This window comes from Zophobas morio, unplaced genomic scaffold, assembly GCF_036711695.1.
Source record: "Zophobas morio isolate AGI-343-1 ecotype UQ-CSIRO unplaced genomic scaffold, CSIRO_AGI_Zmor_V1 ptg000134l, whole genome shotgun sequence".
NCBI classification, from domain to species: Eukaryota; Metazoa; Arthropoda; class Insecta; order Coleoptera; family Tenebrionidae; genus Zophobas; species Zophobas morio.
This window is the reverse complement of record NW_026972239.1, coordinates 171,628-186,465: the sequence shown is the minus strand read 5'-3', so window position 1 is coordinate 186,465 and position 14,838 is coordinate 171,628. Positions and strand designations below refer to the sequence as shown.

General features: G+C 25.2%; 2 protein-coding genes and 1 long non-coding RNA gene across 3 annotated transcripts; 1 reads left to right on the top strand and 2 right to left on the bottom strand.

Annotated features, from left to right (window-relative positions):
* Positions 1-5: 5 nt before the first annotated feature.
* On the bottom strand, positions 6-1,675 carry LOC135145260 (bromodomain and WD repeat-containing protein 1-like). The gene is made up of 8 exons (XM_064077373.1): positions 1,639-1,675; positions 1,527-1,585; positions 1,142-1,217; positions 970-1,086; positions 589-735; positions 409-536; positions 230-356; positions 6-139 (listed from the first exon to the last, which is right to left on the bottom strand). Exons 4-8 carry the CDS (start codon positions 1,070-1,072, stop codon positions 6-8), a joined length of 639 nt encoding a protein of 212 aa, XP_063933443.1. The 5' UTR covers positions 1,073-1,086; positions 1,142-1,217; positions 1,527-1,585; positions 1,639-1,675.
* Positions 1,676-2,149: 474 nt separating this feature from the next.
* On the bottom strand, positions 2,150-3,370 carry LOC135145238 (uncharacterized). The gene is made up of 3 exons (XR_010283378.1): positions 3,121-3,370; positions 2,976-3,028; positions 2,150-2,234 (listed from the first exon to the last, which is right to left on the bottom strand). It is a non-coding gene; the product is annotated as an uncharacterized LOC135145238 (long non-coding RNA).
* Positions 3,371-4,026: 656 nt separating this feature from the next.
* On the top strand, positions 4,027-14,519 carry LOC135145259 (PAX3- and PAX7-binding protein 1-like). Its single transcript, XM_064077372.1, has 18 exons — positions 4,027-4,180; positions 4,278-4,389; positions 4,483-4,733; positions 4,790-4,895; positions 5,072-5,205; positions 6,028-6,149; positions 8,036-8,120; positions 8,208-8,369; positions 9,552-9,677; positions 9,746-9,952; positions 10,396-10,461; positions 10,959-11,092; positions 11,513-11,582; positions 12,218-12,286; positions 12,474-12,589; positions 12,677-12,793; positions 14,120-14,263; positions 14,337-14,519. The coding sequence occupies exons 10-18, from the start codon at positions 9,763-9,765 to the stop codon at positions 14,517-14,519; spliced, it is 1,089 nt and encodes a 362-aa protein (XP_063933442.1). The 5' UTR covers positions 4,027-4,180; positions 4,278-4,389; positions 4,483-4,733; positions 4,790-4,895; positions 5,072-5,205; positions 6,028-6,149; positions 8,036-8,120; positions 8,208-8,369; positions 9,552-9,677; positions 9,746-9,762.
* The last annotated feature ends 319 nt before the right edge of the window (positions 14,520-14,838 follow it).

Genomic DNA, 14,838 nt, shown 5'->3' with positions numbered 1-14,838 from the left:
ACCAATTAAAAGTAAAATAAGACCTGAGCTTCGGTAACAACGTGTCGCTCACAGTTTAAAACCACTACGTCCAGCTCATTGGACGAAAACCTCCAAATAATCGCACGCCCGTCAGAAGAACCCGATAAAAGTCGGTCTCCTGTAACAAAGGGTATCAAATGAAAGTTATCAATTACAAGCTTCCTATATTTAAAAACCAAAAACGAGCAACAAAAAGTAATTAGCCAACCGGCATTTGAAAACTGAAGGGAGGAAACCCTCATGCTGTGGCCATTTAGCTTATTGACGAGGCGGATGGCATCCCGAGACAAATGTTGGGGCACGTGGTACACAAGAACACGCCCGCATTCGTCTCCCTTAGAGTCATTATAACAATAAAAGTTGCGAATTTTTAAGTTATTAATGTACGGCCGCAAAAAAGAGTCCGCCGGGGCTAAAACAAGAACAGCAAACTTCATTGTCATCCCGAATTGTATTATTTACGACTACTTTACGCTCATCAAAGTGGGCAGCATAAACAAACTTAAGTTCCTCATCTATATCGTTCATTAAATAGGGTGCACAAATTTTATTGTGTATAAAAAAAACCGCATGTTGTTAATGTGGGTTCTTTCACGTGTTTTTCGAGTCTCCAAAAGCGCACGGAGCCGTCAAAGCCAGTCGACGCAACGCAGATGGAATCACGATCATAGGTTGGAGAAAACGCAACAGTGTGGATATGCGGATGGTTGTTGCCTGGATTATATAAAGAGGTCACTAAAATATATGTAACGGTAATACAGGCTTAAAGTAGGTTAACTTTGCTATTCAATCCACAAACTTACTGTAAACTTAAAAGTTAAGAAAAGCAGTATAAAAGTTCAATACACCAATCGGCATCAACCAAAAAATCAATAAAGTTCACACGTAATAACACGAGCTCTTCTTCAAAAACAAACTATTTATACATCATCCCATGCTCCTATTTACCTTCTAAAATAGAAATAATAGTGCCGGACTTCATACGCCAGACGATAACTCGGTGGTCGAAAGCACACGTGGCCAGCATTTCATTGTTTGCACTGAGCGCCATATCCGATATGCTTCCTGTGTTTATCATGCTCTATAGTCTAAATATAGTTGATAAAAGCAACGCGCTCACCTGAGTGACCTTTTAAACTTTTTAGTAACCTACCAGTTTTGCAACTCCATACTTTAATTAAAAAGTCATCAGAAGCCTTAATAACCAATAAATAAGTAATTATTTCATCAAAACTATATTATAATATTCCAATGAAGTAAAATAAGTTAACGTTTATATAAAAAATATTAAAAAGAATACTTCGGTATACAAAAAGTTTATATATCTATTTCCTACATATACTTTAATATGTATTTAAAAATAAACTAGTATTAGGCGAAAAAGTTACATAGTAAACAAGAGCACTATTATATATAAAGACTTAAAAGAATTCTACACACACACCTTTCATATAGCTTTTAATGAAAGGCAAAGTATATAGAAAAAATAGATTAAATATAATTACAGTCAAAATACGAGTGCCAGTCTTATCAAAAAGTACGCAATAAGCTTGTTCAATATGCCCTTTAAAAAGAGGAATTTAGAGGAAACTTTCATTAAATTAAAGCTTTATTTACCTGTCACCTTGAATTTTTTATTCAACGAGTTAAATGCAAGAGAAGGAAGCTGCTTCAATAACTTTGAAGGAGTTTCACAGCGAATTTGGGTCCCTAAAGACAAGAATTTTACTTAATAAATACATTAAAATTAAGCATAAATGTATTAAATATTTATAAGAAAGCAAAAAGGTTATCAAGAAAACATAACCTTTTAATAAAGCAAGTTGACTAATACTCCCAAAGTCTTCTTTAGTAAAAAAATGCTTATGATGAACTTTATAGCTTTGATAAGAAGTAAAAGGCTCAGGAGATATAGTATTCTGCTAACAAATAATTGTTATAAAAAATTTGTTTATACAAAAAAAAAGAAGAAAACTTTTGCTTTGTCATAACGCAAAAGATCAAATTTTCCATCACAGAGAAGAGTGTTTTTGTTTAACACTAATAAAAAGGTAGTTGAAGTAATAATAATAAGCTTATATAAAAGCGGTAATGTTAAAATACAATATAAAAAATGACTAACGAGGAGTAGGGCTAAATTCTTGAAGTATGCGTTGAAATGATTGGCACATCGCTAATAGCCTGTCCGGTTTCACGTGTGGATGGAGTATAGCCTTTTACAACAAGTACAATAATTATGGTAATACTTTTATTATTGTGCTTGCGCGGAAAGTTACTTAACTAGATATTCCATTAAAAAAAATTAATAATATTAATGATTTTCGATTTTATAAAAGCGCCCTGATAACTTTATCTTTAAGATAGTTTTTTTTTATAAAAGAAGTCGTGAGTAAAGATTTTTATTCGCACTCGGGACATTATTATTTACTACGGTAATTTTGAGTGTACTTCGTGTTGGTGCCAAAAAAATTCAACTATAACATTCAAATGTTATATAAATATGACATAATACACTCGCTTTTTATTAAAAAAAAGATAATTTAAACCAAACTACACTAGAAGGGAATAGGCATGGCCCTGGCGGAGTTGCCCTCAGTTTGACTTACCTGATTTTCCCTAGCATTGTTTAGCTTCCAATGCTTTAAATAATGTATAAATTCTAAATTACTGAGAGGAGCAGTTATACTATTGATGTATTACGCTTTATAAACTAGTATATTTCTGTATATTCAAAAAAATGTACATAGAAAAAGTAGATCATATACAAGGGTTAGGATTCAAAGTAATTTGGGTTTCTGCTTAAATGAATAGTCGCAAAAGTTAAACAGCAAGTTAGATATATTTTATAAATAGTTAACTTTATAAAAAATAAAAATAATTTAAAACTCTTTTAATGATTTTGATGAACCGTGGACCCAATTTTTAAAAATTTGGGTAACAAAATTTTTTCTTACCAAATCTTTATATTCGACTACTATTCCCTCGCTAGCTTCACTTCTCTCAAAACCTATTTTTATAATAAATAAAAATTATAATATTTTATTAAATATACAGAAATAAAAATAGATAGCCCCTAAATTAGTTAAGCAATATAAAAACCTTCCATTGTCCCAAAAAGCCTTTTAGTAAATATTTCATTTTTTAAAACAGAACTGCTCTCCTTACAACCGCAGCTTTCAAGAAAGCCACAACATAAGAAAAGTAGTTCTTTTTTAATAATTTCCTCATTTGAATCTCTTAAGTTTTCAGATGCTTCGCCAAAGCCACTATCAGCATTTAGCGGTTCGAATTCTTGATGACTTTTATGGGAGTTACAAGAGGGAATTCGTGTGGTACTATTTCCATTTGGAGCCGTTTTTACGTGGGGCATTCCTGTCTAGTAGCGTCGTTCTCGATAAAGTGCAGCTTTGGTTTTTACTAAAGTTTTTTTAGTCATTAAACCTTCACACAAATTCTAGTATAGTATAAAGAATATTTTAATGTTATATTTATATTTTTAGCAAATATAATATTATTACACTAATTATAAATATAATGCGTAAGCTGTAATTTACTTGTATATTATTCTTACTTCTAGAGCAGAAATATATATTATAGTATAATAATATAATATTTATTTACTTAAAACCTTATACACTAATATTTATATGTTAATACTTTGTAAAAAGTTGATTTATTCTCTATAAACGTGAAACTTTAAAAGACTAACAATTGTTTCAAACTTGTTTTAAAGGCGGCGCAGACCGAAGTGGAGGGCGTGGGCGGCCCCAACTTGCAAACTTTTAGTGGTCCTTTGCTTGCCCTTTTTTTACACCCTGCGAAAATTTGTATAAAATTTTTGCTGTTACGGAAAAACAAAGGATGCTTCACTTTAACTCCATAATTTCATGTGGGCTTTTCATTGAAGATGTTTAAAAAAAAAGCGAAATCGAATAAAACATTTAGAAGAAAGGATTCTGAAGAGCCTTTTACGGTTGAGGAAGTTAGCGATTCTAAGGATGTAGAGGTGCTCAGCCTTTGCAGCGTTCCTGTGAACGAAAGTACTGAGAAGTATTCTTCTGAGTCTGAACAACAAAAGCTACAAATTTTGAATACGGGAAAAAGTAATAAATCTTCATCGGAACTTAAAAGGATAGGCCCAATAAGTTATGAAACCGAGGTTCTTGCATGACCTTTTTTTTCCCCTTAAACTTTCTCTTGTAGTATGAAAACCTTTGTTACATTTATTTTTTTAATATATTTACTTAACGTAAAAGGAAGAAAAAGAAGACTTTTTATTTAAAGTTAAAAAGTCGAATGCTAGCAAAAAACTTTCTAAAGGGCAAAAGGTCAGAGTGGTCTCCTTTGAAAATCAAGATGACCAAGAATGTATACTTTTTTTTTTTAATTTACTTCATTTACTAAATAAAAAATATATATGTATAAAATATAAATTAATATACTTTTTCTAATACAATAAAGCTGTTACGGCATATGGCCGTGGGTTGATGGGAGAATATACTCAAGAAAAACTTAATGAGCTTAAAGGAAAATGCACTCGAGTTCTATTGCGCGAAGCACAAGAAACTTTAGAAAATAAAAATTCTGAAGATTCTTCCTGTACTCTAGACGAATTACATTCTAAAGAACTAAAGGAATCCAGCTTTTTACTAAATACTAATTACACAATAATTCCTGATGCCAATCAAATTCATTTTGCTAGGAAAAAGAGAGTAGTTTTGTATAGCCTACTTTTTAAATATTATATATAATTGTTTTTTTTTGATAGGAAAGAGCTCGTCAGGCTGCAGAATTTATTTCTTTAAGTAATGATGAAGAAAAGCCAGAAATTCTTGAACTTGAAAATATGGGGCAAGATCAAATTTTGCCTTTCGGTAAACTTAATTTTTTAAATAAAATTTCACACTTTAATTTTTTTTATATTTTTTAAATATTTTCCATTATCTACTATCTTTACCAGATATATTGCTATTTTCTATATAATTTAAAATTTTTATTAATTATTTCTAAATTTTCTTTTACTATATAAATTTGCATTAATTGCCTGAAGGCGATTGTACTGCTGTTGAAAAAGAAAAAAAGTTAAAAGAAATTGAATCTGCTTATTTTGATTCTAATTCCGGTGATACTCAGTTGCACTTAGCTCAAGATGAAGCGGACACTCAATTCTCCAGTGAAGATGAAGTTTAATATATATGCATTTATTATATATTGAGCTTCTTAGTTTTTATAATTATATTAATTATAATGAGTTATTGATATTTATATTATAATTATCGTACATTTCTGTGAAATTTAATAATTTCTGAGGTATGTGTCACTTTTGCACTTATAATCTTTTTTTATTTTGAGATTATTATACATTTGTTAGTAAATTTTTTAAAGTAGATTTAAATTTCTTAAAAAGTTTTTTTTAAAATCTATTTTATAAAATTTTCCCCTTTTATATAAAATTAGAGCAAAAAGGTTTAAATAAAAATTATTTCTTACATATATTAACTTATATTTTAAGTTGAAGCCTGTTTATTTATTTTCATTGATTTAAATTTAGAAAAAGTGGAATTTTAATTATGTTTTTTTTCGTAAATTTATAAACATTTAGTATAATTTATTAACATCTAATAATTTCTGTAAATATTTATAACAATAATAATATATATTCATCAACTTTAAATTTAAATTTTTTTATAGTAGTTTAAATTACTTTTCATTTTTATCTATAAATTATTTATTTTTTTTTTAATTTTTAAAAAGCAATTTATAAATTTTAGTTTACTTCTGTAAAACCTATTATTTGAGAAAAAGTATAATTCTTCATAATTTTATAATATATTAACTTTATGTAAATCAAACTTTTTCACTTTATTTATATATATATATATTTTTACTATATATAATACTAATGTTAACGTTTTTTATATTTATTATATTCTAGTTACTTTTTAAATTAATTAAATCATTTCCGTCTAAATTAATTAACAATTAGCATTGTTTTTTTTTAAGCAGATGGTTAAGTGGGAACGAGAACAAATCCGTAAAGGAGGCGCGTTTAAGGCTGTTAAGCTAAATTTACAAGACGATATAAAGGGCAAAAGCATGTCAAATGTTTTATCGACCATAATTCCAAAGTTAATTTTTTAATAATATAATTTTGATTGAAGATCTTGTATTTAAGTTTATTACTACGTTTACTGTTATTAAAAAATATTCAAGTTTTTCATAATTTATATTTTAATAAAAATGTTTTTAGAAGAATTTCTGAAAAACTTTGTTATCACAACTATTTTATAGTTTATTTGATATTTTCTTTTTATTTAATAATTAAAGTTTCCTTATTAATTTTACATGTAATAAAAAAATTTATACTAAATTAAACTTTTACTGGACATTTTTATTGGGATTATTTCTTAATAAAATCTTAATACGTTTCATGTTTGTATTTATTAATAACTCTTTTTAATATTAATTTTATTATAAATATAGTTTTTGCTATAGAAATTATACAAACTAGGAGTTTTCTTAGAAAGAATTTTGTAACTTTGGATTTTGTACTTACTCTGTTAATTCTTATTGAAATTTTTTTTGTTAGAACGTATTAATAAAATTTGTGTCAACTTCTATTAAGTTTATTTAGAAATATTTCTTATTTTAATGATGGAAAGTAAGTCTTTGGTTTCAATAGTTTTTTTAGTTTTTTTATTGTAATTACTTTTTTATAATTCGGTGAATTCTTTTAAAAAACCTTTTTTTAAAAAATAAAATATAAGTTTTTAATTAAAGTTTTTAATTTTTAAAGGATATTTAGTTAAATCACTTATAACTTAAATTTATACTTTTTTTTTACTAATAATTTTTGAAAGATTTCTTTTACTTTAAAACTTTTAATATAAATTTAAAGTTTATGTAGGAAATTAAAATAACCGGATTTAATAAGAATAACTATTATTAAAGTTAATTCATTACCTTTTAGATTTCAGTATTTTTTTGCTTTTATAAAGTTTTTTGAGTACTTTAATATTTTTAAAAAAAAAAATTTGTTATTTTTTAAATTTTATAGAAGTTATTTTATTTATAGTATTGTTTTTTTGCTTTTTATAATTTTTATTTTTCTTACTCTATTTTAATAAATATTTCTTTTTCAACGTATAATTATTGCACTTTATATCTTAGTATTTTTATAAAACTATTTTTGTTATTTTTTACGATACACTTCTTTATTTAAAAAGTTTTCATTAACTTTTTTACTTTAACAACTTTTTATTATATTAATTCCTTAACTACTTTTACTTATATAAGCCTTTTAAATATTTTTTGTAGTTTTCATTTTACTATATGTATAACTTTATAACTTTTTATATATTAATCTTTTTTGTACACCTTTATAAAGCTTTATATATATTTATAATTTTCATTAAATGTTTATATATATATATACTATATACAGTTTATTATTATAGAATATAAAAGTATTTTAGTAACTATAATATACTAAATTTATAATAGTTTAAAAGTGAAATATTATATATATATATGTATTAAGCCGGGGGACATTTATTTTTACCTTTTAACGTTCTTAATATATTTTTTACTTATTTTAAAATAAAACTTAAACTTTTTTTTATCGTTAATTTTTTAAAAGTTTTGCATTTTATATATATATTTTTTAAATTGATTGAAGTTTAAAAGTTCTTAATAGTAATTATTTTTATAATAAACTTTTTATACAAACTTTAGAATTTTTATATATACTTCCTTATTTTCAAATATTATTGTCATAATAAAAATTATCGAACTTTTTATATAAAACTTTAATAATAAGAAATTTATATATTTTTTATTAAAATTATTTACTTTTTACTATAAGAAATTTCTTATTCTTCTTTCTTTCTCATCACTTTTCTCTATTTACTTTTTACTTTTTACTTTTTTGTTTGTTGTTAAATTTTTACTTATTATTATATATGTATTTATACTTAAAAATAATGAAAAACTTTCTATTATTGATTCTTCTTAGGCTGCCTGAAAAGCCGTTAACGAGCGTTGCCGACTTTATTTCCAGGCTCGATATAAATATTCATAAAATTTCCTCAAGTTTTAACGTATTACCAATAAAATGCTCTTTTTTCCCCCCAACAATAATTTTTAGTTTATAATAAACTATTTCTGTCTTACACATAAATTTATAGGAAAATGATCAACATTCCTGCGAGCTTCAACAAAATATAGCGGCTATAGAGTCTCGACTTGAAAATTTTACCAAAGAAAAAGAAAAAAATGAAAAACTTTTTGAGTTTTTCCAGCGGATTTGGTCTGAGATTCACACAATTATTGATTGTTTGGATGAAAAAGTATTATCTAAGTTTTATTTGTACTTTTTTATTATAAAGATTTTTGTTAGTTTGATTATTAAGGAAAAGTTTATAAATAATAAGAAACTTTTAGATTTACATAATTATCAGCATGTTTGGTTACCCAAATATTGTAGTTTTATTTATTATGATTAGAAAATATAAAAATAAAGTTTTAAATTTTATTATTTTAAGGGAAAAAGTGTCATTATTTAGTTTTAATTTTTTTTCCTCTATTTTATTATAACATTTTTACTATTTATATTATTATAACAAAGTTTATTTTAAAAACAAAAAACTTTTTGGATGGAAGAGTATTAAAAAATTTCCAATTTTACTTGAATATTGTAGTTTTTATTATATTTTACTATGAATTTTTTTTTGTTTATTACTCTATAAAAGTTTATAAAAATTGAAAAGTTGTTGGAGAAAAAATACAAATCATCAACTTTATTTGAATATTGTAGTTTTCATTATAGTTTATTGTAAAGTTTTAATTTTTTTTTTATAATTTAAGAGTTTATATAAAAAATAAATACTTTTTTGAGTTCCGTTAAAGATTCTCACAAACACTTTTTTTGATAACAACTTAATTTTTTATAATAAAATGTTACTCTAATATTTTTAAGTCGATAGTTTATATATAAACTTTGTATTGATATCTTTTCTTTAAAGTTTATAATTTAATGTGTTTTTTAAAAAAAATTGTAATAAAAGTTATTGTAGTTTTTAATGTATACATTTGTTATTGCTATTTTAAAAGTTAATAATAATATAACTCTTTAATTTTTTATAAAATTTTTTTTGTTATTATTTTAAAATTATATGCAACATTTTTATAATAATATTTTTTTATGTTTATAAAAAAAAATTTCTACTTAAAGTATTAATTATAATATTTTTTATTAATAAACTTATTTAGTAAAATTTTTCACATAATATATTAAATTTGTTTTATAAAATAATATATATCATTCACAATATTTTTATTATTCCCTTTTTTTTTAAAATTTATAATTATTGAATAAATTTTATTCATAGTATGCTAATAACTATTTTTCAGTTTAAATATTATTTTTAAATTTTGCTTATTTTAACAATTATTGTGTTTTATTATTGATTTAACGTCACTTGTTTATTATTATTATATTTCATTATAATTTTGTATTCATTATTTTGCAGGCTTCTATCATTAGCGAACTTGAAGCCCGTTATCATGTGGAAGTGAAGAATGCATTCCACAAAACTTTCGACCAACAGAAACGTTTTCATTACGATGATTACTGAACTTAAACGACTTATGCTTTCGTATTTCTTATGATTATTTTAGTTATTCCTATTATATAATTATTATGTTTTAATTACATTTTATTAAGAACAAGGAATCATCGATATGATTCCTCCAGTGGAAGACGTTACTGATTCTTTTGGCCGTAAAAAAAATGATAATGATAAGTTGAGGAGAAAAGAGCGCGAAAATTTAAGGCGAGCCACACCCATGGGGCTATCTGCTGATAAAGAGGAAAAGGAAGAAGATCATTTGTTTACTTATTGCTCTGCTGGCTTGCCCGCTTCTATTATTGGTAGGAAGTTTTGTTTTGAATAAATTTTAAGCTTTTTTCGATTTATTATTGGCGCATTATATTTTATTACAAATTTTGATTTATAAGTATTCCACAACGTTTTACTTGTTTAGTGTTTTACATAGAAATAGCTATTTTTATTTATAAAGCATATAAAAATAATATACGCCTCTTTTCGTTACATTTAGTTTACTTTTGTAAGTTCATTACAAGTAAAATATATTTTTGGCTTTATAGAAAAATTATTGGTAGATTTTATAATTTATCACCAACCAAACTTTGTCATTTTTATTACAATTTTTCCCAATAATTTTATAAATTTCACTATATTATTTTACTTTATACTTTATTATCTTCTTGTGAAATATAATCTGTTTTACGGTGTAAATACGTTTGTTATAAACTATGAGTTTATAATATTATTAAAAGATATTATCCAATAGAAAAGTATCAAGATTATAAATCTCGCGTTTTTGTAGATGCTGATCCGAAATACGGAACTTTGGAAGGTTAGAAATTCACTATAATTATTGACTCTACTATCCCACATTTGTGTAATGTTACACGAGAGCTTTATTAGTTCTGCTGACTCAATACTTTATCAGCATCCCGTTGTAGTTTTAGATATACATTTAATATATAATATCACTTACAATTGGTTAATCATTGTAATTTGCATCAGTTCTTAAAGATATTTTAGCTTATAAATAAATTTATCATCGCAGTTAATTTTATTATTTTGGGGTTAAAGTGTTGTCTCATTATAATTAGTGATTTGAACTTATGCAATATATTATAATTCTACGGTCTATAACTAATAAATAGCATTAAGGCTTAAAGTTATTATATGATTAGCCTATTGCACTAATTAAATCATCATCCATTGGTCATTCAACTTTTGCTCTGCTGAAATTTTAGTGAAATTCTATATATATATATCTTTTTATTTAATAGTGTACAAGCTCCCCTACTATTTAATACTTAATTTTTATATCATTTTTTATAGGAGTTCTAGAAATTTTCAGAAGCTGGCGCGAAACCGACCCCAACTCTTACAAGGATGCCTTTGCATCTCTCTGCATTCCAAAAATTATACTGCCCTTTGTGCATTTAGAGGTTTTATTATGGACGCCATTGGAGGTTTCATACTTTGCACGTTTTTTTTATTCGTTCATACTTTCGTTATCTTATTATATATCCTTCTCACTAAATTTATGTTTACTCCGGCTGTGTCGCTTTATTTTTTGTATTAATTTGTTTTATCTTTTTTCTAATCATTAATGTATTCTACATAAATATTGCTTTATTTATCTACTTATTTATATATTTTTATTATTTGTTTTATTCTTATAATTTTTATCATTTATTTATAATTATTTTTATTTATTACTATTATATATACTTACAAATTTAGATTTATATTATTACTCGTATAATTTTTCATTATAATTTTTATTTATTATACTTTTATTATTCTCTGTTTTATATAAACATTTTTCATTTTTATATTATTTCTACTTTATTAGTTAGTCCTAAAAGTTTTTTATATATTTGTAAAAGTTGAATTCTACACCGCTTGAAAGCATGAATTGGTTCGAATTACTTTTAAAGTACGGAGATCCAATAAATGGTTATCATTTTTATTAAACTTTTGTTCTATAACAAAATATTTACTCTACTTAAAAACTTTTTAATAATAAGCAATTATAAAAGCTTTTTTATTATAAATAAGAAATATAAAAAAATAATTAAACTTATATAGAATTTTTATTATATAAAAACTACTAATACGTAAGATTAAATTATTTTCTATTAAATTTATATTTTTAAGATGCAAACTTTATATTAATCAATAATAATTTTCTTTCATAATATTACATTAAATAATAATTTTCACTATAAGCAGTAAAACTTTTGATGTTAATAATGAAAATTACTACTCTAAACCTATTATTTTTTTTATTTTTATTATATTTTATTAACTTGTACATTATTTAAGGCAGCAAACTTTGCATAAAACTTTTTTTGATTAATATTTTATAATATTATTTACCATTATATTTTATCATTTAACTTTATCGTGAGTAATAAGTAGCAATTTTTTTTATATTCGAATTTATTTATATATGAAAGTAGCTAACTGTTTTCCGAATAGTTTGCTATACTTTTTCTTATTAAATATAACTATTTATTAACTTAAATATTTTATTATAGCAGAAAATATGATTATAATAAGAAAAATAATTTTTTTTAAATTTCTAAAAGGGCCTAACGAATTAGACTTACGGTTGATCCCGCCCGTTTTTGAAAGAGTCATTATTCCAAAGTTGACTGGTATATTTCCATCGTGCGGAATTTTTAAGTTGTTGGGGCGCATGTGTCTAGTGCGCGTGCTTATGATTTATACCATCAATTTTATTATTACTATTATTATTTTTAATTTTATAATCTATATACTTATTAGTGTTATATATATTAAATATACTTTTTATTATTTTCTTTTTTGTCTCATATCTCTCAGGCCTCATTACGCATTCGTGGAATGTGGCTGCATACTTTCAAACTATACGCCTTAAGCGGTTTATCCTTCACGTGAGTACTACTTACGCATTTTTATTAGAGAATCAAGCAATGAAAGTACGTACGATCTTTTTATTTCTGTACGTTATATACTTATTTTACCCCTGATTGGATCGTTTTTACTCATATTTTATTGTATAATAGGTTCTTTCCTCTGCTATTCTTGAAAAATTAAAAAAGTATGTTGAGCATTTTGTATACTTCCCAAAAGTTGAGTTTGCTTCGGCCGTTTCTCTGACGTTAATTACCCGCTCCTTAAAAGTTTTGCATAATTATATAATTTTTAACTTATGAGTTGTGCTTTTTATTTTGGAACTTTTTAATGACTTTACCGAATACTTTTGTTTCTCTTTTTTTATGACCCGTCAAATTAAAAAAATATATCTGGCTGCTTTATCATACATTATACAAGTTTTATTTTCTTTAAGCACTTTAATATTTTTTTAAAGTTATAACCATAAATAATGTTTTTTCTTGCGCCATGCTACGTTCTTTCAAGAGTCGTTAAGCTTATTTACACGCTTAAAAAATAATGAAAATACTTTTTTAGTTTTCGAGTAGGTAATCTTTCATTGGCCTGCTTTTACTCTCACCTCTACCTTCATAACAATTTTTTTACTTGGTTGCAATTATCATGACGGGAGAGTAATAGGTTTCACTGGTAGCGCATAGCAATTAAATGTAATAATTCTAAGGAAAGCGCTTTGTTTAAATGCAGAACAAATACTCCCATATGCTTCCTTAAGTAAAAGGCTGATCAAAGAAAAGCTTATGGTCCTCGTTCATATAATTTGCTCCGATAATTACATCCATACCTATATCAGTCCAACGTGCACCTGAGTTTATTCCAATCACTCAGTACAGTTGTTATGATAAAAAGAGGGAAACACTTTCCAAATTATGCTTTGCTTTCCTCTTTGGGCCTTTTAAACTTTGCATTGAAAAAAAGCGATCCAAAAAGATTCGCTAATGCAGTTTTATTAATAATAAAGGATATACAGTCTAAAGGGCTCTTCAAAAAAAACTTTTAATTTCACTGCAATAAAACCTTTGAATAAAAGATTTATCACGAAAAACGAGCGAAGGGCGAAAAGCTATTGATTGCACACGTAGTACTGCCCAATATATATTGCCAAACTTTTTGCAAAGTTATGAAGTCGTCTACATATTTTCTAGTTAGCTTCTTATTATGTCTAAAAATGTGTTAGGAATATTTCAATTTTACAGATTTCAATAATTTTTTTTAATTTAATAGTTTTATAAGTAGCAAACATAGTTTGTGAACTTTTTAACAATTCTGTTAGTTTATTAAAAAACTTCAGTATAATATATACATATATATAATTTTTAAAAATTTCAATAATTTATTGAAATTAGCCATTCCTTTTGGGCTAAGCTGTTTACTTATAACAATTGCAGTTTGATTATGCATTGTACTATTAATAAAATTCTTTTTATTCATTATAACAAATATTGTTATTAGTATAATACAACATTTGGAACGGCTTAAAATTATTTTAAAACTTTTTTATTTAAATTACTTTGTTTATTTGTTTCAAGCTAAACATTCATCTTTTTACTTATAAGATTTTGAAGAATTGTTTGGAATGGAGCGGAATTTTGCCTATTTTTGCCCTGCAAGACGTTGTGATGGACTCCATAATAAACCCACGTGTGTTACCCTCCTTAAAACTTTGTCCCCCCGCCCTCGCTGTTTATCACGTGCAGCAGGTAACACTCTATCTAACTTTAATTGACCAATAGAGGGTTGTCTATCAATCCTAACCTTTTTTTATTGGTAAAGATCATCTCTGTACTCCCTGCTGAGTGGATAACGGACATATGCTGTTCTCCTCTTTTATATTTTGTGCGAGTTCTTGCGAGGAAGTGCATTCGCCTTCACTTAAAAAATGAAGTGCAAATTTGCATAGAATTATTAAAAGTATTTAAAGATGAAAAGGAGATCGAAAAACTCAATCTCTTATAATTTTATTTTTTTTATATGGAAAAAAAAGGTTAACGCATAAATAAAAGTTGACTAACTTTATTTACTTATTCGTTATTACTAATTCACGATTATTAATATTTATATATGATATGGGCTTATTAACTTTATTATAAAGTGTGCCTCTTTTCTTCTGTTTATAAATAAGTGAATAGTATAAAAAGTTGCTTCATACTAAGGTTAGCTGTATATTAAGCCTTTTTGGTTTCACTAGTAACCTTGAAATTTTAATATATCTACATAAAAGTATTTTTTAATGAAGATCCACTAAACAACTAAAAAAGTTGATAACATTTATTAT